At 37.3% G+C, this 25572-nt stretch overlaps 1 protein-coding gene across 1 annotated transcript in view; it reads left to right on the plus strand.

Moving 5' to 3' along the window:
- Positions 1–25572, plus strand: part of LOC128653307 (uncharacterized) — an 83399-nt gene that overhangs the window by 26280 nt on the left and 31547 nt on the right. Inside the window, exon 3 of the mRNA XM_053706515.1 lies at positions 22942–23745. Within this exon, the coding sequence (XP_053562490.1) occupies positions 22942–23745 (804 nt within the window). The remainder of the gene's footprint in view (positions 1–22941; positions 23746–25572) is intronic.

Below are 25572 nucleotides of genomic sequence, written 5' to 3' on the forward strand. Positions count from 1 at the left end.
GAGTTAGGTTACTCTGCTCTTTCTTTTTTCCTCAGGTCTCTGTAAGGAGTTTCTGTCCTTTCACACCTGATGAGCTGTCTCCCTGTCAGACAGCTGGATTGCAGGTAAGTGCCTTTTTGTCTCTAGGTATTGGAGATTGGCACTTAGGTAATTTTAGCTGCATCTTTTTATGGGACATAAATATCCTTTATTTAGGGCATTTTCTGGCAGAGGGCAGGCACTGTATAATGAGACAGAGTTTGTTGCGAGGTCAGGTAAGACACCTCAGTTTGGCTGAGGTGCAGAAGTCCTGTATCAGTTATTTTTCTAGCTGAAAGTTTTTTAAGCATGAGGGTCACAGCTGGCTCTGTTTGCTTATTTTCTTGCTCTATGTTTCTTAAAGTGACAGTAACATTTTTTTTGCCTATGCAATTCTGTGCTGCATGCTTAGCTAGAACTCTTGAATTTATAAGTTGTTGCTCTCTGAGCCCAATAAAGTCTCTCAGGATGATGTTGTTCAGGCAATGCCACAGCTTTCTCCTCAAACGTCCCAAGCTTAATTGGTTTCACATACAATGCCCTGCAGTTCCTCTCAGCCTCCTGGAGGAGTTTATTTGCCTGCAGATTTTGCTACTCAGATATCTTCTGCAGTATCTGCGGCATTATCTTTTCCTGTTTCAGGGAAACGCAAGAGGAAGACTAAGCATTTATCAGATGCTAAGGTGTCTGTTTCAGCTGCTAATACGCAGGTTGTCCTTCCTCATAAGTCTAAAGGGGAGGATACCTCGGTAACTTCTGAGGGTGAGATCTCAGATTCAGACAGTGTAACTCCTTTGCCTGATACTGAAGAAGTTAACTTCAGATTTAAGCTTGAACACCTTTTCTCCTGTTGAAGGAGGTATTGGCTACTTTGGATGACTCTGATTCTTCTGTTGTTGTCAACCCTAAGAAATCTAGTAAACTTAATAAATACTATGATGTTCCTTCCTCCGTGGAAGTGTTTCCTGTTCCTGACCATGTGACAGAGATTATTTCAGAGGAATGGGAGAAGCCAGGGACTCCTTTTTTCCCCTTCTTCTATTTTTAAAAAGATGTTTCCTGTTGCTGATTCTATTAAGGATTCATGGCGCACAGTGCCTAAAGTGAAGGAGCTATTTCTACTCTGGCTAAGAGAACTACGATCCCTATAGAGGATAGTTGTTCTTTTAAGGATCCCATGGACAAGAAATTTGAGTTTTTATTTAAAAAAAAATGTATGTACATCAGGGTCTTCAATGGCAACCTGCAGTTTGTATTACCACTGTAGCAAGTGCAGCATCTTATTGATGCAATGCCTTGTCTGACTCTATTTTAGAAGAGTCTGTGTTAGAGGAAATCCAGGATAGGATTAAGACTCTCAAATTATCCAATTCCTTTATTTCTGATGCTAACATGCAAGTTATCAGACTAGGAGCCAAGATGTCTGGTTTCACTGTCTTAGCCCGCAGGGCTTTGAGGCTTAAATCTTGGTCGGCTGATGTTAGCTCCAAGCCTAAGATTTTGGTGCTTCCTTATAAGGGTGAGACCTTGTTTGGACCTGGTGTGGCAGAAACTATTTCTGAAATTACGGGTGGAAAGGGGTCTTTTCTTCCTCAAGATAAGAAGAATAGACCTAAGGGACACCAAAGTAATTTACGTTCCTTTCGTAACTTCAGAGGTCAGAAGTCTTCCTCTTCCAAGCAGGAAAATTTCATGCCTTCTTGGAAATCCATAAAGAGGGGTAGGGTGAGGGCTGGCTAAGAAGGGGTTAATTAAGCACTCATTCCTGTATTACGTATTGTGTATGTTGATACATTCAACTATGACTAAATAATTACTAATTAAAACTTATAATTTATTTAAACCACTTAAAATAAAAAACCATAGACACAAGAACCCACACAGGGGTTTTTTAACTAAGTAACTCCACACACACACTAGTATTAAACCTACTGCAATATACCCAGACCATGCGCACAGAGTCCACCACCCCCCTGTATTCCTGGCCAGTAACTGGATACGCTGGCTTCAGGTGACAGGGATGGTTTCTCTACTGTGCGCACACGTCCCTTGCAGAAGGTTAACTATGGCAGGAGTAGCCAAATACAAATTAAAAAGCAGCTATATGTAATAGTCTACTATTAGTGCACAAACGCGTTTCGGCCGAGTAGCGGCCTTTCTCAATGTGCCGATTGTAAGAAATGACAAGCCGAGTGTCTCATCACTCGTAACTTATATATCCACCTCTACCGCGATTTGCCCAATCAAAGCGTGCCTGTAATACACGCCCTCCCTTAGACGAATCACGCTCGATATGTTACTATCTGCTGTGAAGTAAGACGGAGTTACCGATTGGTTGTTGCAACTTCCGTGCACATCCAATCACTTTTAGCCATTTACGTCCGAACTGTAAAGCTATAATCAACATGTAAATGGATATATGGATATCGGTAAATGAGATCACTTACATAGTCGTTTCTATGTGCACCCAAAATGTTAATTCAAATGCTGATTATGTCTTTAAATCTTTATTTAGCATGGCGGTATAACGTTAGTCTATACACTCCATGTCTAACACTTCCTGATCTCAAAGACACATAGCGGTTCAAAGTTAGAGTATACCTATTGATACTAAAATAGTTAATGTAAAAAGCATTGGAAGAACTAGTCTTTGTTTCATTTAAGATGAGTCAATAGTGTGTAGATGTTATTATCTCCTTATTATTAGTTGATCTACACTTTATTTGTCACCGATAGGTGTAGTCGTGAGTTTCACCATGCAAACTAATGAATGGTACACCGCTTGGTATTTACCTAAATACAGTCCCCAAACATTGCCAGATAATTACCTCAAAACTATTCCCTAAGGGAGAAAAAATTGAGCACAATGAAAGTCATCCTATACATAATATATCCTCTGTCATTGATATTATCATATATGCATAACATGTTTGGGCGACTACATGCCCTTAATTATGCGTTGTGTATAATGAGACTAGAGGGAGGTATAGGTCGATGTGAACAATAAGGTTTAATATTTTACAGATATCATTGTGAGCGAAAATCTTATAATTGACTCATTAAAAAAACACAAAAGAACAAAAAGCACACACACAATTACATTAATTGTATCTAGGAAGCCTCTAATGAAATTTAAATTTCTGGGTGCACATGTGAAAGCGACTTATTGATGGTTATCCTGATGTGTCATATTTATACAAAGAATAAAAGGGTTGGAAATACATAAAGTAGTGTAAATTAAACTATATGTTCAGCAAACTTATAGCATCAGAGAAAGGCCCAAAAATTGTTATTCTCATTCATGCCATTAGGCATGACAGCATTTAGATTAAATATCCATCTTGCTTCTTTTTTAAGAAGTATTTTTTCCATATCTTTCCCACGTATACCTGGACGTATTGTTTCTAGTCCCCAGCATTGAAATGTGTTAGTTTTGCCTTTGTGATGATGTAAAAAGTGCCTCGCAACACTGGTGATTTGTTTGCCTTTTTCTACATCCTTTGCTGCATTTCTTATATTGCTAAGATGTTCAGTAATTCTAACACCCATTTGCCTTGTAGTCATGCCTACATAAAAACAACCATTACAGCTGCAGGATAAACAGTAAATCACATTTGAGGTTTTACAAGTAATGTGATTCTGAATTGTCCATTTTTTATTGAACCTATCCATCATATATTTCTTTTTAACCATATATATGCAGTTTTTACAGTTACCGCATGCTATGGAACCTTTATATAATGGGGCTTTTTTGGCATTTCTATCAAAGTGGCTGCAAGTTAGTTGATCACTTAAATTGTTGGCACGTCTATAGGTACATAATGGTTTCTGTGGGATAGTAGAGTTTAGTTGTTCATCTAATTGTAGAATATGCCAATGTTTTGATAATATGTTAGACACCTGTTGGCTTTGACTACAATATGTAGAGATGAATCTAACTGGGTTGGAATTTTCCTCTTTCTTTTTTGGTTTAAGAAGCTCCTCTCTGTCTTTTTTTAATGCTTTCTGATAGGCCCTCTTAAGAGATTTTCTTGAATAACCCCTCAATAGTAATCTCTCCCTTAGTTCATTTGCAGCCCTTTTGAAAGAGTCTAATGAGGTTGAATTTCTGCGGATCCTTAGATATTCCCCATAAGGTAAACTCCTGATAGTGTTGGGGTGGTGAAAGCTATTTGCATTCAGAATATTGTTAGTAGCCGTAGGTTTTCTAAAGGTTTCCGTCTCTAGATTATAATCACCCTTGTTGATCGTTAAATCTAGGAATTCTACTTTCTTAACATCATGTGTCATAGTCAGATATAGTCCAAAAGGGTTATCATTGAGGGTAGAGATAAATTCATGGAGTAGTTCTATAGAGCCCTCCCATACAAAAAAGATATCATCTATATACCTGGACCAGTGGGTGATGTATTTGGTAAACTGTACGAGATTATTATGAAAAACTAAAGTTTCCTCCCTTAGAATTACTGAACATCTTAGCAATATAAGAAATGCAGCAAAGGATGTAGAAAAAGGCAAACAAATCACCAGTGTTGCGAGGCACTTTTTACATCATCACAAAGGCAAAACTAACACATTTCAATGCTGGGGACTAGAAACAATACGTCCAGGTATACGTGGGAAAGATATGGAAAAAATACTTCTTAAAAAAGAAGCAAGATGGATATTTAATCTAAATGCTGTCATGCCTAATGGCATGAATGAGAATAACAATTTTTGGGCCTTTCTCTGATGCTAAAAGTTTGCTGAACATATATTTTAATTTACACTACTTTATGTATTTCCAACCCTTTTATTCTTTGTATAAATATGACACATCAGGATAACCATCAATAAGTCGCTTTCTCATGTGCACCCAGAAATTTAAATTTCATTAGAGGCTTCCTAGATACAATTAATGTAATTGTGTGTGTGCTTTTTGTTCTTTTGTGTTTTTTTAATGAGTCAATTATAAGATTTTCGCTCACAATGATATCTGTAAAATATTAAACCTTATTGTTCACATCGACCTATACCTCCCTCTAGTCTCATTATACACAACGCATAATTAAGGGCATGTAGTCGCCCAAACATGTTATGCATATATGATAATATCAATGACAGAGGATATATTATGTATAGGATGACTTTCATTGTGCTCAATTTTTTCTCCCTTAGGGAATAGTTTTGAGGTAATTATCTGGCAATGTTTGGGGACTGTATTTAGGTAAATACCAAGCGGTGTACCATTCATTAGTTTGCATGGTGAAACTCACGACTACACCTATCGGTGACAAATAAAGTGTAGATCAACTAATAATAAGGAGATAATAACATCTACACACTATTGACTCATCTTAAATGAAACAAAGACTAGTTCTTCCAATGCTTTTTACATTAACTATTTTAGTATCAATAGGTATACTCTAACTTTGAACCGCTATGTGTCTTTGAGATCAGGAAGTGTTAGACATGGAGTGTATAGACTAACGTTATACCGCCATGCTAAATAAAGATTTAAAGACATAATCAGCATTTGAATTAACATTTTGGGTGCACATAGAAACGACTATGTAAGTGATCTCATTTACCGATATCCATATATCCATTTACATGTTGATTATAGCTTTACAGTTCGGACGTAAATGGCTAAAAGTGATTGGATGTGCACGGAAGTTGCAACAACCAATCGGTAACTCCGTCTTACTTCACAGCAGATAGTAACATATCGAGCGTGATTCGTCTAAGGGAGGGCGTGTATTACAGGCACGCTTTGATTGGGCAAATCGCGGTAGAGGTGGATATATAAGTTACGAGTGATGAGACACTCGGCTTGTCATTTCTTACAATCGGCACATTGAGAAAGGCCGCTACTCGGCCGAAACGCGTTTGTGCACTAATAGTAGACTATTACATATAGCTGCTTTTTAATTTGTATTTGGCTACTCCTGCCATAGTTAACCTTCTGCAAGGGACGTGTGCGCACAGTAGAGAAACCATCCCTGTCACCTGAAGCCAGCGTATCCAGTTACTGGCCAGGAATACAGGGGGGTGGTGGACTCTGTGCGCATGGTCTGGGTATATTGCAGTAGGTTTAATACTAGTGTGTGTGTGGAGTTACTTAGTTAAAAACCCCTGTGTGGGTTCTTGTGTCTATGGTTTTTTATTTTAAGTGGTTTAAATAAATTATAAGTTTTAATTAGTAATTATTTAGTCATAGTTGAATGTATCAACATACACAATACGTAATACAGGAATGAGTGCTTAATTAACCCCTTCTTAGCCAGCCCTCACCCTACCCCTCTTTATGTATCTAATATAAGGGTTAGCACCAGGAATTACTATATTCCTTTTTCCTGTACCACTACTTTCACAGTGCCAGACTATTCTCCTATCATTGCAATTCTTGGAAATCCAACCAGTCTTGGAACAAAGAGAAGCAGTCTAAGAAGCCCACAGCTGATTCTAAGTCAGCATGAAGGCTTTTCCCCTGGTCCGGGATCGGATCCGGTGGGGGGCAGACTTTCCCTGTTTTGTCAAGCCTGGATATGAGATGTCCTAGATCCTTGGGCTGTGGACATAGTATCTCAAGGTTACAAAATAGAATTAAAATCCTTTCTTCCCTAGGGCATGTTCCACCTTTCAAGACTATCTGTAGATAGTGAGGCATTCTTGAACTGTGTTCAGGACCTTTTTTTACCTGGGTGTGAGTGATTGTTCCAGTTCCAATAAGGGAACAGTGTCTAGGATTTTATTCAAACCTGTTCGTGGTTCCCAAAAAAGTGAGAACTTTTCAACCCATTTTAGATCTAAAGTGTCTCAACAAGTTTCTCAGGGTACCATCTTTCAAAATGGAAACTATTCATTCCATTCTTCCTCTGGTACAAGAGGGTCAGTTCATGATGACCATAGATTTGAAGGATGCGTATCTTCATGTTCCCATCCACAGGGATCATCACAAATTCCTGAGATTTGCCTTTTAGTTTGTTGCTCTTCCATTTGGCCTTGCCACAGCTCCCAAAATTTTCTCAAAGGTTCTGGGGGCTCTTTTAGCAGTGATCAGGTCTCAGGGAATTGCTGTAGCGCCCTACCTGGACAACATTTTGGTTCAGGCGCCATCTTTTCAACAAGCAAACTCTCATACAGAGATCTTGTTGTCTTTTCTACGTTCCCATGGTTGGAAAGTGAATCTGGAAAAGAGTTACCTTATTCCAGCTACAAGGGTGGTTTTCTTAGGGACCATTATAGATTCCCTATCTATGAATATTTTTCTGACAAAGGTCAGAAAATCCAAAATTCATTCCTCTTGCCTCTCTCTTCATTCTACTGTTCTGCCATCAGTAGCTCAATGTATGGAGGTTATTGGTCTGATGGTCGCTTCCATGGACATCATTCTCTTTGCTCAATTCCATCTGAGAGCTCTGCAGTTATGCATGCTCAGACAATGGAATGGACATCTTTCGTATCTGTCTCAGAGGATAGTTCTAGATCAGTCGACAAGAGACTCTCTCCCATGGTGGTTCTCTCAGGAGCATCGGTCTCAAGGCACATGCTTTCAGAGACCTTCGTGGGTGATTGTGTCCACGGATGCCAGTCTGCTAGGCTGGGGAGCAGTCTGGGACTCGTTAAAGGCGCAGGGTCTATGGACTCAGGAGGAGTCTGCTCTCCCCATAAATATCTTGGAGTTGAGAGCGATTTTCAATGCTCTGATGGCTTGGCCTCAGTTGTCTTTAGCCCGGATTATCAGATTCCAGTCTGACAAAATCACCTCAGTGGCTTACATCAACCACCAGGGAAGGACCCTGGAGTTCCTTAGCCATGAAGGTGGTAGCTTTGATTATTCAGTGGAAGGAAGTTCACAATTGTTGCCTATCTGCTATCCACATTCCAGGAGTGGACAATTGGGAGGCAGTTTTTCTGAGCAGACAGACATTTCATCCCGGAGAGGTGTTCTCCAGGTTAACCCTCAGATGTTAGAATGCTAAACTTCCAAGGTATGGTTCAAGGTCAAGAGATCCGCAGGCCGCTCTGATAGATGCTCTGGAGGTTCCTTTGGGTTTTCAGTCTAGCAAATCTTTTTCCTCCGTTTGCGCTCCTTCCATGAGTCATTGCTCGTATCAAACAGGAGAGAGCATTGGTTATTCTAATAGCTCCTGCGTGGCCTGGTATGCAGACCTAGTGAAAATGTCATATCTGCCACCTTGGGGGTTACCTCTGAGGAAGGACCTTCTAGATCGGGGTCCTTTCCTTCATCCAAATCTTGCTTCTCTGAAGTTGACTGCTTGGAGATTGAATGCTTAGTTCTGGCTAAGAGGCCAATTTATCAAGCTCCGAATGGAGCTTGAGGGCCCGTGTTTCTGGCGAGTCTGAAGACTCGCCAGAAACGCAAGTTATGGAGCAGCTGTCTAAAGACCGCTGCTCCATAACCTGTCCGCCTGCTCTGCTGAGGCGGGCAGACATCACCACAATTCAACCCAATTGACACCCCCCTGCTGGCGGCCACAAGAGCTGCTGGTGCAATGCTGAATACGGAGTGCGTATTGCTCTCCGCATTAAGCGATGTCTGTTGGACCTGATCCGCACTGTCGGATCAGGTCCGATAGACCTTTGATAAATAGGCCTCTAAGCGTGGGTTTTCTGAGTCGGTCATTGAGACCATGTTGCAGGCTCGCAAGCCTGTAACTCATAAGATTTACTATAAGGTATGGAGTAAATACCTTCATTGGTGTGATTCAAAGGGTTTCTCTTGGAGTAGGGTCAGGATTCCTAGAATTTTGTCTTTTCTCCAGGATTGTCTAGAGAAAGGTTTGTCAGTCAGTTCTCTGAAGGGTCAGATTTCTACTTTATCTATTCTGCTTCATAAGCATCTGGCTGATGTGCCAGATGTTCGTTCTTTTTCTCAGGCCTTGGTCAGAATCAGGCCTGTGTTTAAACCTGTTGCTCCTCCTTGGAGCCTTAACCTTGTTCTTAAGGTTTTGCAGCAGGCTCCGTTTGAGCCAATGCATTCCATAGATATTAAGTTGTTATCTTGGAAGGTTTTGTTGCTATCTCTTCTGCTCAGAGAGTTTCTGAACTCTCGGCTTTGCAGTGTGATTCACCTTACCTTATTTTTCATGCGGATAAGGCGGTTCTTCGTACTAAATTGGGTTTTCTCCCTAAGGTGGTTTTGGTTCGGAATATTAATCAGGAGATTATTGTTCCTTCTCTTTGTCCTAATCCTTCTTCTCATAAGGAACGTTTGTTGCACAATTTGGATGTTGTGCGTGCTCTAAAATTCTATCTACAGGCGACTAAGGATTTTTGCTAATCTTCTGCCTTGTTTGTTTGTTTTTCTGGTAAGCTCATGGGTCAGAAGGCTTCTGTTACTTCTCTTTCCTTCTGGTTGAGAAGTATGATTAATTTTGCTTATGAGACTGCTGGTCAGCAGCCCCCTGAGGTAATTACAGCTCATTCCACGAGGGCTGTCTCCTCTTGTTGGGCTTTCAAGAATGAAGCTTCTGTGGAACAGATTTGCAAGGCTGCAACTTGGTCTTCTTTGTATACTTTTTCCAAATTTGCCCCCATCAAACCATATCTTTTTGAAAAGTAGACACTCTAGGGTAGTTGAAATGCTGGTATTTTAACATTTTCCATGCACTAATTCAACCACCAGTCTTTGTCAAACTTTTGGGTAGTCATTGTTTTGTGTTATTTTTCACACACATTGAACTTTAGGCATGGATTATCAGTTCCTGTTATGTGCTACTGCCAAAGAATACCCCAATATTTGTTCAGTGACATCTCCTGAGTACAGTGACACCACCTATGCATAGGTTTGTTGGGTTGTTTGGGGTTTGCATTGCCAAACTTCTGACATGTGTTTGTGAGTTTGTCAAATTTAACATACCTTCTTTGCCTATCTTCTTTTGCTGGGCCTTTTTACATACACCAATTTATTTGCTTGCCATGAACGTGCATATATTTCATAGGTTGACTCCCCAATGTATTGTATATTGGGTGTTTTGATGCCTTTGATGCAACTGTTTTAACAAAAAAAAATGGAGGAAAAAATGGAGAAATTTTTATTTTTATTTTTACACATACACTTCTTGGCTGTGATTTAGGAGAGCCTGTTCTAAGTTATTGCAAAAAAAAACCACTTCAGGTTGTGTTTTGCAAGACCTCCTGAGTACACCTATGCCCCCCATGCATAGGTTTTCCAGGATTTTGGACAGGTTCTGTTACAATTTTATGACTTGTAATTTGAGTTAAAAGTGAGAGTATTTCTTCTGATAGGCCTATCTTTAGTTTGGGGCCTATGGCATACTCCAGTTTTATTCATTGCCATGAAAGTGTATATATTTGAAATGTTGACACCCCAAGGTATTGTATATGGAGTGCTTTTTTACACACACATTGCTTTTTGACTATAATTTAGGACAGACTGTTGTAAGTTATTGCAAAAAAACACTCCAGGTTGTTTTCTGCAAGGCCCCCTGAGTACACCCATGCCCCCCATGCATAGGTTTGACAGGGGTTTTGGTAAAATACAGCACCAATTTTAGAACTTATAAAAAATAGAGTAGTGAAATGTAAATATCTGGCACAGTAAAAGTAAAACAAAAAACAAAAACTCTAACAGTGAACATAACCAAAACAAAAACAAAAAAACTGAACCGCAAATTTTTTTTTTTTTAAATTGGACCATTTTATGATACCGCTTGAAGCAGTACCCAATGCAGAGTCCAGGCTGTCCAGGGTAATCAGGACAGTAATATATGGTGTCCTTTCTCTGCCCCCTCTTGGTACAGACTCTGCATTTTTATTAAGGTTTCTGCTTTGCTGCAAAAAATAAAATGGGTAGCCCCCAACTCTGCTCTCTCCCATCACCGCCCAGGGGTCAGGTGCATCTTGGTACAAAATCCCCCAAAAGATCTGGAGCTGAAACTAAAAAAGTCAGTTTAATTCCGGGGTTTGCTTTTTTGAACAACAAAATAGTGTTGTGGGTTGCATTAAAGGGACAGTCTACAATATAATTTTTATTGTTTATAAAGATATATAATCCTTTTATTACCCATCCCCCAGTTTTGCATAACCAACACAGTTATATTAATATACTTTTTACCTCTGTGATTACCTTGTATCTAAGCCTTTTCTGACAGCCCCCTGATCACATGACTGTGACTATATAAAATCTATTGACTTGCATTTAGCATTGTGTTGTGCTAACTCTTAAATAACTCCCTGTGCCTGAACACAGTGTTATCTATATGGCCCACATTCTCTTGTTGTGAAAAGAAATTGAAAAAACATGTGATAAGAGGCAGCCATCAACGGCTTAGAAATTAGCATATGAGCCTACCCAGGTTTAGTTTCAACTAAGAATAATAAGAAAACAAAGCTAATTTGATAATAAAAGTAAATTGGAAAGTTGATTAAAATTACAAGTCCTATTTGAATAATGAAAATTTAATTTTGACTAGACTGTCCCTAGACTGTCCCTTTAAGTAAATTGCAACCTTTTTGTACCAGGCCCTTGTCTTCCGCATAATTAGGTAGGGCTGCAGCAGCTAATCTGCCAGATCAACCCCACCCATATGCTGGTTATCATTGTGCTTTCAGATCTGCCACGTACAGAGACCTCCACAGTCCACTCTGTGTGGATGGTGGTAAGAAGGTATACATCCTTCTTGTCTCTGTACTTAACTGCCAACAGCTCCTTTTGGCGCAGAGCTGAGGTCTCCCCCCTTCGTAGCCGGTTAGATGCAAGTTGTCCTAGGTAACCTGCACGGTTCTTTCTAATTGTACCGCAAGCTTGAACAAAAGGAAACTTTATAGAAATGATCTAAATACAAGTAGTACCCTTTGTTCATCAGGGGTAATATATCAGGTCCCAGACAATCTTGCCACTGGTTTCCATATGTTCTGGGCAACCTGGAGGGTCAAGGTGGATATCCTTTCCCTCGTACACCCAGAAGGCCTGAGTATACCCAGTCTCACTCTCACAGAGCTTATACACCTTTACCCCATACTTGGAGCGCTTGGAAGGAATATACTGCTTGAATCCCAGCCTTCCCTTATACTTCATCAGGGATTCATTCACGCATATATTCCTTCCAGGTGTATAAGCCTCTGCATAACTGGCAGCAAAGTGGGTAATCAGCGGGTGGATTTTATACAGCCTCTTAAATTGGGAATGCTCCCTAGGGGGGCACAGGCTGTTGTCGCTGAAGTGCATGAAATGTAGAATTATTTCATACCTCTTCCTCGACATACACTGGGAGAAAATGGGGGTAGAGCAGATGGGGCTACTGCTCCAGTAGGAGTGAAGGGAGGGTTTCTTTATGATGGCTATCAGCATAGTCAATGCCCAGAATTTTTTAAATTCTGGCACATCGGTGGGGGCCCATTGTTGCTTTGCCAAATATGAGTCAGGCTTTGCAGCACAGAACTGATTGGCATATAAATTAGCTTGGGCGTCAATGTTCCCTAATACATCATCGCAGAGAAACACCTCCATAAACTGTTGGGGGCTAAATTCTGTGACATCCATATTGATGCTAGGATTTGCAGTGGAGGGTGGGATTTCTGGCCTCTGGTGATGAGGCACTACCCACTCCTCAGCAGCAATGCCAGCTGGAGCAACACGTCTCTTTCAGGCAGGGGGGCTATCAGCCACTGATACATCACTATCAGTTGAGACTGAATCTAATGATGTATCTGAGCATATGGCAGGGTCAAAATTGGGGTCGGAGTCAGACATAGAGGCATCTGACTCTGATGCAAGAATGGCATACGCCTCCTCAGCACTATATATTCTCTGGGACATTATTTATTTTTATCTGCCACAGAAAAAAAATACTAAAAAAAAATCAACACAAAATTTAAATTTAAATTAACTAAATGACTCTGAAAAGAGCCTTTGGGTCTCACAAAACAATTACTATAAAAAAATTAACCCCTAAAAAAATGCACATAGAGCAAAAAAGTTCAGCTGTGCTACTGCCAGTGATTTATAATGACCACTGGCAAGCTAGGGGTTAATGGCTCTGAAAAGAACCTTTGGGTCTCACAATTTTTAACAAATATATTAGCTAAATCTGTCTTTCCTAAACACAGATCTCTCTCTCTCTCTCCCACAAAAATGCAAGTGAGGAGAGGGAGGGAGATCCACCCTGGTCAGAGTAAAACAATGGGATATTTTATTATTAAAAATTAAATTATGGTGACGGAATTCCGGTAGGAGGAGCCAGCTAATGGATGTGCTGGTGCATCGCTCAGCATGAGCGTCCTGGAAGATCCCAGTAAACTGCTAGATTCTTGGCCACAAGTTTAGCGGGCCTGAAAAACTGCACCCGGGAAAGGGAGAGCAGTATTAAGCAGTTGGATCTCTATATATCAGGCTATAGTGTCTATTTGCCCAGACACCCCCTTTTCTACTATACGGCACATCACTACTAGCCGTTAGGAACACGTGCGATGCATCAGCTGGTGTAAATCTACAGCGGCGTATACAGCAAACAAGTAACCGCAACGCAACAAACACCACAGCGTGGAGAAATGGGTACAACTAGGGGAGCAAGTCGGCCCAGTAGAAGCCTAACGGAGGAGATAACAGCTTAACACTCGGAGTGGAAGCTGGAACAAAAGATCAAGTCGGACCCACAGGCTGGGAAGAGACTTCTGGATTATGGACCACAAAGTGATTAGAACAGATACAGAATAAGAATAGTAGTCAGATTTTGGAGTTATGCGCAAAAATTGAAGATCTAGAAAATAGAGCACGTAGAAACAACGTAAGAATCATAGGCCTACAAGAAGGGGGAATTGATAAGAGTCTACAGGAATTTATGTCAATACAGCTACCCAGGATACTAGGGGTTGAAGAGAAAGAATTACCATTAAGGATAGAAAGAGTTCACAGAATAGGAGCAATAAGACAGAACCCCACCGAGCAAAAACCTAGATCAGTAATTGCTAAATTCCTAGACTTTCAAGATAAAGTTAAAATGATGAACTTATACAGGAAGAAAGGTAGCTTGGAATTTGAGGGTAAAAAGTTGTTAATGTTTAGTGATTACTCTATGGAAACACTGAATAAGAGAAAAAAAATGACCCCCTTGTGTACAAGCCTAATAGCAGCAGGGCATAAAGCAGTGGTTATATACCCAGCAAAATTGAAATATATAGGTGAAAAAGGTGTAAAGGTCTTTGAAGACCCAGAAGAAGTTAAGCATTTTTTTAAAATGGTTTAAAGATAAAGTGATGAGTTGGAATAAATATAAGAATCTAGGGGTTTTGAAAATCTTGGTTATATACTGTATGAGTTTAAATATGAGTATAAATTTTAAATTTAAAGGGAAACAAGTGTTGAATGCAAATTTGTTTATTTATCGGTTAGGGTTTTTTTTTTTTTTTTTTTCTTCTTCTCCCTCCTCCCGCCTTGTGCTCCCTCCTAGCTCCCCTACTTATGGTTAGTTGGATGACTTAAAATATACTTGTACTCCAATACTACATGAATATACACTTAACAGCCACACAGCAAAGTAATGGAAAAAATTAAAATAATTTCATGGAACGTTGGTGGGATAACATCCCCTATCAAGAGGAAGGCTATAATAAAATATTTGAAAACAGTAGGTACAGATATTGCCTTAATTCAGGAGACCCATTTAAAGGAGACGGAAAATATGAAATTAAAGTGTAATTGGATAGGTGAAATTATAGCAACTGACTGCAAAGCAAGGAAGAAAGGGGTAGCTATACTCATTAATAAAAATTTAAACTATAGAATTTTGGAAAAAAATATAGAAGACAACGAACATATAGTTATTATCAAAATAGAAATTAATTTTGAAATCTTCACAATCTGTAATGTTTATGGGCCCAATGAGTACAATAAAAAATTTTGGGATGAACTTCAGTGTAAATTAATGAAATACTTAGACACAAAAATAATCTTGGGAGGGGATTTTAATATGGTTCCTAGAATGCCAGTAGATAGATTTCAGTCTGGGAATAATAAGAAGGTAGGTAGAAATTCTCGAAGAGAGACTAAGATTTTTAAAGATATATTTGCCAATATAGGAGTGTGTGATCTATGGAGATATAGGAACCCGGGAGTCCGGGAATATACGTGTATCTCAAAAACCCATAAGTCATACTCAAGGATAGACCTACTATTGGTCTCAAAAAATTTAATACCAACAATTACAGATACAACTATATACCCTATAACTCTCTCAGATCATGCTCCGATAGGCCTAGTATATGGATCCCGAATTAAGAAAAGGAATAATTTTTTCTTTCCCAAATATCTGGCAGAAAATACAGAATTTCTTAACTTTTTAAAGAATAAGTTAAAGAAATTTGAGAACACTAATAGCCAACATATAGGGGAACCATTATTATACTGGGAAACTGCAAAAGCAGTCTTAAAATCAGAAATGATCACATTTATGGCCTATAAGAAAAAGAAGTTAGGCAAACGTGATTTACAGCTATTAAATACCTTAAATAACGCATACAATCAATATCTAAGAGATGCCTCCATAGAGAATTGGAATAAATATATACTGGCAAATAAGCAACGGAACCTATTTTTAATGCAAAGGTCTACGCAAGAGGACATTAGGGGTAAAAGTAGATTCCAAAGATTTGGTAACAAGTCTGGCAGATATCTGGCTGGTCTAAATAAAATAAACAAGAAAAAAACTGTTATAGCTAATATTAAAAAAGATGATATTAATATATCTTCCCAAGAAGGAATTTTAAAAGCTTTTAAAGAATATTATTCAGATATATATAGAACACAGGGAATAAATTTGGAAAATAAAAGGAAGTTTTGGGAGAAAGTCAGAGTACCTCAAGTTTCTATAGACCAATTAGAAGGGTTGAATCGCCCGATAAAGTTGGAGGAAATAGTTGGGAAGATCAAATTTCTATCGGTAAATAAAGCTAGTGGTCCGGATGATCTCCCAAACGAGTTCTATAGATTAATGAATATAGAAATAGCACCAATTTTGCAAAGGGTTTATAACTATGTATTTTCTCCCCTTCAGGAATCAAAAATAGACAGGTTTATGGACTCTACTACTATATTTTTACCTAAACCAGGGAAAGATTATCAAGATATGGCCTCTTACAGACCAATTTCACTATTAAACTCGGATTTAAAGATACTGACAAGCATTTTAGCTGACAGGCTACAAAAAGTGATCTCGACTTTAATACACTCAGATCAATCAGGATTAATTAATGGTAGATCATCTTTCTATAATATTAGAAGAGTTACAAATGTTATCTCATACGTATGGGCTAACAAGGATAAACTTATTTAAAAAGGAGAGGATTTATTGTTATTAACTTTGGATGCACATAAAGCCTTTGACTCGGTAGAATGGGATCATCTTTTCTATACATTGGGAATGTTTGGGTTTAAAGGCAATATTTTGGAATGCATCAAGAACTTATATTCCTCCCCAAAAACTGCTTTTTGTATAAATGGCCAACAATCAGAATACATAGAAATGTTTAGAGGTACCCGACAGGGGTGTCCCCTCTCACCAATATTATTTGACTTGGCTCTTGAACCATTAATGACACAAATTAGAGGAACAATTCAAGGTATAAGGATTGGGGACATTCAAATAAAAGTAGCAGCATATGCGGATGATATGTTATTATTTGTAAGAAATTCTAAAACACAGATCTCATTAATAACGGAAATGATAGAAACATTTGGGTCATTCTCGGGGTACAGAGTTAATATACCAAAATCAGAGATTCTCTGGTTATTAAAACAGAAGGGCTCGGTTATAAACCCAAAGTTTACAGTAGCAGATACATCTATAAAGTATTTGGGAATAAATTTCTCTATCTATAACACCAGGCGACTGGTACAAGTTAAACTATGATCCTTTATTTGCTAAAATTATAGAGGAAGTTAAGAGATGGTCACACTTACCTATAACCCTTGCAGGGAAAATTAATATGTTTAAGATGATTACAACACCTAAAATTTTATATTTAATGCAAAACTTACCACTAAAAATTAAAAATAAGGATCTAGCTTGCATCAAGAAGGCAGTAATCCAACTATGTTGGAAAGATAAAAAAGCTAAAATATCATACTCAAAATTGTCCATCGCAAATGATTGAGGTGGAATGGGGCTACCTGACCTAAATTTATATAACCAGGTGTTCTTGGTTAAAATAGTACTAGCTTGGATCTCTAACAATAACAAGATCGTAGACTTAGAATTAGAAGAAAATATAGTAAAACCTTATAGTCTAAACTCTTTAATACATATAGATTATAATAGGTTGCCAGATAGGGTGAAAAAATTGGATAACATAAAAAATCTTATAATAGCTTGGCAAAAAATATGCAAGATTCTTAAAATAGATTTCCATTTTTCAAATTTTTTACCGTTAATAGGGAATCCTGAGGTAATGATTAATATTGAAGTATGTCAACGCTGGCAGGAAAGAGGTTTTACCTATTTATACCAGATAATTGATAACCAGAAGAAATGTATTTGGGACTTCAACTACTTAAAAGCTATGTATGGCTGGGAGAATTCACAATTCTACATATATCTTCAATTGAGACACTACTGTAATTCATTAGGAAGGGTTATTTACATGAAGAACAACTGGCACAATTTGACTCCCATATTGAATATATTCTCACAAGGGAACACTAGTTGCTCAGCATTATACAATAAACTTAACAATCAAATTAGGATAAAATACATATATGAATCAATCAATAAATGGCTGAGAATTCTACCAGAGCTTGAAATAACTAAGGAGGATTTAAGAGGAAGTATAAATAGAACAAAAAAAGCCACTTTACTATCTAGCTGGAGAGAGTCACAAGTTAAAATACTGCATCATGTTTACCTAACCCCTTATGTGTTAGCTAAGTGGGGTAATCCCCAAAATAGTTTTTGTAAGAGATGTAGATATGAAAGAGCAGATATAGTACATTGTATGTATTCATGCCCCAAAATTAACACTTTTTGGCTAAAAATAACTTATTGGTTGATAAAAAAATGTAAAATTAACGTGGACATCACTCCGAAGGAAGTTCTCTTCCTAGCAAAAGGGGTAGTATACGGGTCATGTACTCATTTATTAAATACTATAATTTTAATTGTTAGGAATATGATATTATGTGAATGGAATTCCAAAAAGAACTTGAGTATAAAGATTCTCTTGAGGCGAATACAACAGCAAATGATTTACGAGCAATTTGATACAGATAGTCAGTCGGAAAAACAAATAGCAAAATTTATGACTAAATGGGAGTTATATATAAAATCATTAGATCCTGCAATACAACAAATTATTATTAAACCATTCGAAAACTCTATATATATTCAAGAGGAACAACTCAGGGGGAGCTGGAGGGCGTAGGAAGGGAGAGGGATGGAGAGGGGGAGTTGTAAGACTAACCTATTTTTTTTTTTTTTTATTATGTTATAGTTTATGAGATATCTAATAGCCAAACACATCAAGAGAAAGGATGTGCTATTAAGATTTTTCTTTTTTTTAGTAACCCATTTAGAGAAATAACCAAGATTAATATAATCAAAAAATGAGAATACTACTGAATTAACTTATGTTAACAAGAGTATAGTGGTTCACTCTGCAGAGGTAGTAAGCTGGATGAAAGAATGTATAAAGTATATATTGGATGTATTGTGCGGATGCTAAACATCCCTTTACCATTTATGGATGTAAGAGGGGAAAAAAAAAAAAATGTTGTTAACAGGTTATTTAATGCTTGATGTAATACAGTAAAGTACCACTGCACCAATTGTTTTGTAACAAAACTTTTCTCAATAAAAAAATTAAAATAAAAAAAATAAAAATAAAAATTAAATTATAGAGGCAAGCTCAGATTGGATGACCCTAGCCTGCCCCTATGATGAGGCAGGCTAGGGACATCCCCAGAAGCCCCATGATGCACTGGGCATTGCCATCTTTGAAGCCACATGGGGGTAGGGGCTATATGGGGCTTTTATTTAAAAAAAAAAAAAATATATATATATATAATTTTTTTTTATTATTTTACTACTTACTAAGTGCCTCGACCCACAGAGGCACTCAGCACACAAGCAGAGCATCGGAAGCCTGTTCGATCGCTTCCGATGCTCTGCTAGACTGCCGGGCTTCATGTGGAGCGATACTGGAAGTGATCACTCATGGGGAGTGATCAATCCAGGTCCCGGCACTCGGCAACAGTATTGCAAGATGCCTCAAAATTCGGCCCTTGATAAATCGTCTCCTTAGGGTTAAAAAAAGTTGCACAAAACACATATTTGCACATATAAACACATAAGTACACATGTATACACTTATATAGACAGTCAGATATATACACTTTTAAACCTTTCCAGTCACATACAATATCATTTTGATTTATTTGTAATGTGTTTTAATGTGGATTTAGCGCACATGCGGCTAGATTACGAGTTTTGTATTATGAGGGGTGCATTACTAACTTGCACGTTATTGTCACCGCTCACTTACCTACAGCGCTGGTATTACAGGTTTTTATAAACCCAGCGTTAAAAGGCAAGAAGTGAGCGTAGAACTTAAAGGAACCTTCATTCGTCGGGTAGTCGTCGGCAGAAGAGGATGCTCCGCACCGGATGTCTTGTAGATGGACTTGCTCTGCGCCGGATGGATGAAGATAGAAGATGCCGTCTGGATGAAGACTTCTGCCTGTCTGGAGGACCACTTCTCCCGGCTTGGATGAAGACTTATCCTGGCTTTGTTGAGGACTTCTTGCCGCTTCGCTGAGGATTTCTCCCGGCTTCGTTGATGATGGATGTCGGCTCTTCAAAACTGTAAGTGGATCTTCAGGGGTTAGTGTTAGGTTTTTTTTAAGGGTTTATTGGGTGGGTTTTATGTTTAGGTTAGGGCTTTGGGCTGCAATAGAGCTAAATGTCCTTTTAAGGGCATTGCCCATCCAAATGCCCTTTTCAGGGCAATGGGGAGCTTAGGTTTTTTTAGTTAGGGTTTTATTTGGGGGGTTGGTTTTGTTGGTGGTGGGTTTTACTGTTGGGGGTTGTTTGTATTTTTTTTTTACAGGTAAAAGAGCTGATTTATTTGGGGCAATGCCCCGCAAAAGGCCCTTATAAGGTCTATTGGTAGTTAAGTTTAGTTCAGGCTAGGGTTTTTTTTTTATTTTGGGGGGGCTTTTTTATTTTGATAGGTCTATTAGATTAGGTGTAATTAGTTTAAATATCTTGTAATTTGTTTTTTATTTTGTGTAATTTAGTGTTTCTTTGTTTTTGTAATTTAGGTATTTGTATTTAATTTAGTTAATTGTATTTAATTTAGGTAATTTATTTAATTGTAGTGTAGTGATAGGTGTTAGTGTAACTTAGGTTAGGTTTTATTTTACAGGTAAATTTGTATTTATTTTAGCTAGGTAGTTAGTAAATAGTTAATAAGTATTTAGTAACTATTCTACCTAGTTAAAATAAATACAAACTTGCCTGTAAAATAAAAATAAACCCTAAGCTAGATACAATGTAACTATTAGTTATATTGTAGCTAGCTTAGGGTTTATTTTATAGGTAAGTATTTAGTTTTAAATAGGAATTATTTAGGTAATGATAGTAGGTTTTATTTAGCTTTATTTTAATTATATTTAAGTTAGGGGGTGTTAGGGTTAGGGTTAGACTTAGGTTTAGGGGTTAATAAATATCGTATAGTGTCGGCGACATTGGGGGCGGCAGATTAGGGGTTAATAAATTTAATGTAGGTGGCGGCAATGTTATGGACAGCAGATTAGGGGTTAATAATATTAACTAGTGTTTACGATGCGGGAGTGCAACGGTTTAAGGGTTAATATGTTTATTATAGTGGCGGCAATGTTGTGAGCTGCAGATTAGGGGTTAATAATTTTATTTTAGTGTTTGGGATGCGGGAGGGCCTCAGTTTAGGGGTTAATAGGTAGTTTATTGGTGTTAGTGTACTTTGTAGCACTCTAGTTATGAGTTTTATGCTACAGCTTTTTAGTGTAAAACTCATAACTACTGACTTTAGAATGCGTTACGAATCTTGCGGGATAGGCTGTACCGCTCACTTTTTGGCCTAAAAAAAAAAAGCTTGTAATACCGGCGCTATTGAAGTCCCATTGAAAAAAGTAAGTTGATTTGCGGTAAGGCCAAAAAAGTGTGCGGGACAGCTGTACCTACAAGACTCGTAATAGCAGCGGTAGTAAAAAAGCAGCATTATGAGCCTTAACGCTGCTTTTTTACTCATAACGCAAAACTCGTAATCTAGCCGATGAAGAATTATTTTACTACTGTCAGAGTAAAACAAATCAACACAAAAGGAGGAGGGCCTTGTCCCATAGAGCCTACAAGTCGAGGAGTGTGAGGAGACACAAGGTGTGACGTAGCTTGTCATGTAAATTGTAGCTTCTCCAGTGAAATGAGGCAGTTCAAGGTTTATTTTGATAGTTTTGTATGATTTTCCTGTATAGGTGATAGATGTTCATCCAGGGAAACAACAATTTCCATTCTTATTTCTATTTCCTTTTACAGACCTCCATATGTTGTTGCCCATTTGCAAGGGATTTTACTTGGCTAAATAAGTGGGCATAGAACCCAAAACTAAACTCAGTGACCCCTAACTGGACTTTGCCTTTCTTGGATTATTCTTGGTTATTTTCTATACAGCACCCCCCTAGGTAATCATACATAGGGCAAGATTTATGACAAGACGAATGCCTCAGTTGGTTGTAAGCGCGCTCATTTGAGTCTGCAACTGATATTTATGAGGCAGCAGTTTAAACCTCTGCTTCATAAACTCTCTCTGCCAAACTTAAGTTGGGGGTGATTGACAAGCCCTTCTCTCATGCAGTTAGTTGTGTGAGGGTAGGGGGAAGCATTGCAGGAGTGTTCCTTTGTGCAATGATAAATATGGGGAACATATCCACCCCACAATTTGCGATCAAGTGTGGACAGGTTGTGAATCCTGTCCGCTCGCAAATTGATCAATCTTGGTATTAGTGTTTACATATTACCACTTATACAAGGACTTATATTACAGTCACACTTACACATTAACACTTTTATATTTGCATAGCCACTAGTAGACCACCATAATTATGCTTTGCACCAGTAAACCATGAAAAGACTCATGGCTATACTGAGATGACTTAGAGTTTCAGTTCCTAATGACCACTCTAACAACGTCCATACCTCTAATTCTATAGTTCAGGAGAAATATATTTCATATGATGGTCTCAAGTTGTATGTTGAAGCTAATATAGGTAAAAGTGGAAGATTTTGCAAGAAATCAAAAAATATTATTGACTATAAGATAATTAGCATATTTTGATGTTAAAGGGATAGAAAACCCCAACATTTTATTTCTTGATTTGGATAGAACATACCATTTTAAACAATATTCCAGTTTACTTCTATTATCAAATTTGCTTAATTCTCTTGTTATCCTTTCCTGAAGGAATAACATTGCTCTACTGGCAGCTAGCTGAACACATATAGTTAGACAATCACAAGAGACAAATGTGTGCAGACACCAATCAGCAGCTAGCTCCCACTAGTGTATGATATGTGCATATTCTTTTTTCAACAAGGGATAACAAGAGAACAAAGCACATTTGAAAACAAAAGATAATTTCACTTTCATCTTAAGTCACCGATGCTCCTAAGCCTACCTAAGCCTACCTCAGTATGCTCACTGAAGGGAGCTAAGTTTTTTCAACAAAGGAGACCCAATAAATAAGTCAATTTGATATCAGAAGTAAATTGGAGAGGGTTTTTTTTTTGTTAAATGTACACTATCTGAATCTTGAAAGTTTAATTTTGACTTCCATTACCTCTTAAATATGCCATTATTATATAGTTTTGTATATGAAATCATTAACATATTATGATATTAACCTCTTCTGTAATTTTATCACTTCCATAGACAAAGAAGAAAACAATCAGGATGAAACAGAATGGCATTTAGACATATTTAAAAAACTGGGAATGGATGATGCATATAGAGAGTTTCCACAGCAACAGGAGGAGGAATCAAAAAATGTCCACAATGTAAATGAACCATCGGACACACACCAAGAGGACACAAATATTGTAAGGACATTTGCAGTGACACCAGGGAGTGAATCTAAAGATCAAACTAAGGTGGAATGTACAGGTTTCCGAAAGGACACAACAAAGTTGGAAGAAGCTCACAAGGTTGATAATAAAACTGAAGAAAAAAAGCTACATTTTCCTCACAGAGTCTCTTGGATTGAAGCTGAACATGTAGCAGAAGTGTCCTTAAAAAAATCAAACTCTGAAACTTCTCTCATCTCCTCTGATAGCTTCCTACTTCCTCCCTTATCTGAGCTGGACTCTGCCTCTATAAGTAGTGTTGAGGATGAAAAAGATTGCCACTCTTCACCCCGCAGGAGAAAGCACCCTCATGGGCTTGGAGACATTGTCAGACACAGTTTTCTGGCTGTCAGCACAGTTCTAACAGGTTTTGTATCCCCTGAGAAACATCTTGGGAACAGGATCCAACAAATTGCAGAAGACCCATCCTCTTATCTTGGATGCAAAGTTCAGACTTTTATTGGGCAGTTCAAAGAGTTTAGTCAACACCAGTCTAGCACCGAGATGCTGCAGGAAATACGTCAAGAGCTCACAGACCTCAAGAACAACCTGCTTGAGAGCAATGATATATGGGAAATTGTGGAGCATCATGGGATAGAGGATTCCAAAATAGGTATTAAAAATAGAACCTGACCATAAATCTAACAATGTGCAGGATATGTACCCCATCCTTAATCCTAATAGTAAACTTTATTGTAAGTTATTTAAAGAAGTACTATTGGGGAATGGTTGCATATTGTAATACAAAATAATTTCTATAGGAAATACGCTTCTCACCAATACACAATGGGCCAGATTATGAGTGGAGCGCTAAAAGTTACACGCGAGCGATAAGAGGTTTATCGTGGGTGTTTGATCGTGTCGTATTACAAGTTGAAAGTAATCAGGATCAGTTAAGTGCAATCACAATTTACGCTAGAATGAATACCGGGTCCGCAGAGCTCTGGTTAACTGTTTTGCAAAACAAAAAAGTGTCACAAAACACAACAAAATACATTACATAGTACAGTTACACTCATAATAACACAATCTAGTACAAGTTATTTAAACAAAAAATATTGCACACAAAAGTTATAAAGACTCAAAGATATGATGTCTTAGGTCCTAGAAAGAAAAAGGACTGCAAAGGGCTTTATAATTGAGATACATACATATACATATTTAAATATGTTTTTATGTATTTAAATGTGTTTATATGTATTTACAGACATATATACACATATAAACACATAAATACATATGTATACACACACACACATATATATATATATATATATATATATATATATATATATATATATATATATATATATATATATATATATATATGTGCATTGGAGCCTTTTGCAGTAAAAAGATGAAAACATGTAAAAGCATATTTATGCAGTATTCATATTTAATAAAGTGTTATACTGTGTATTTACTGTAAATATTTCACATTCCAATGTTCTTCACATAGGAATTCTAAGTATGTTTAAATAGATATTCCTATATATGTCTGTATATCTATACCTGTAAAAAATCATGTATGTATATATATATAGGTATAGATATATATTGTACCAAAATACCATCAGATACAGTATATGTAGAAATATGTATTAATGGACAATAGAAAATATTCTTGTATGTGAAGAACATTGGAATGTAAAATATTCATATTTTCATTTCTGGTTAGCTTACTTGAGAATATGCGATCGTGTTTGTGGGAGAGTAGGTTGTTTTTTTCAACTTTTTTGCTTCATTGACTTCTATGGAGGAATACATGAACACGCGCACAAAAATATATTCATATAGATATATAGGTATATATTTTACATTAACATCATCAGATATATAAAGAAACATATATTTTAAAATAAAAAGAACATTTTCTTCTATGTGAAGAACATTGGAATGTAAAATATGTGTAATGGGCTTCGGGTATCACACTGTAGGTCTAACGCTGTGTCGGGTTTGCAGATATGAAGAATTAGTTATCTTAAGGAGCATTATGGAAATATTAAATATAAAATATTGAAAACATAATGAGAATTATAAAAAAATATTACAGTTACTGTAATATATATATTCTAATGATTTTTTTTAGAATTTTTAAGAACATCTATAATAATTATTTACATAAATTATTAATATTTTTCAATATTTATATTTAATAAATACATAGCACACCTTAATATAACTCATGGCGGCTTAGTGCACATGAAGAATTAGTTTACTCCTTTATTTTGTATGTGCACAAAACCTGACAGGAGTACACTAATTGGAATGTGAAATTTATATATTAAAGAGACATGAAACCCAAAAACACATTATTAAATATAAAAATGTTATAAAATGCTTTTTGCAGTTTTAGGGTATTTGAGTGGAAAGTGCTGCAAATTATGTGTGCATATACAGTATATATATATAGATGCAGAGGAAGGTACACTCTCACAAA

This window comes from Bombina bombina, chromosome 3 (genome assembly GCF_027579735.1).
Source record: "Bombina bombina isolate aBomBom1 chromosome 3, aBomBom1.pri, whole genome shotgun sequence".
In the NCBI taxonomy this organism is placed as follows: domain Eukaryota; kingdom Metazoa; phylum Chordata; class Amphibia; order Anura; family Bombinatoridae; genus Bombina; species Bombina bombina.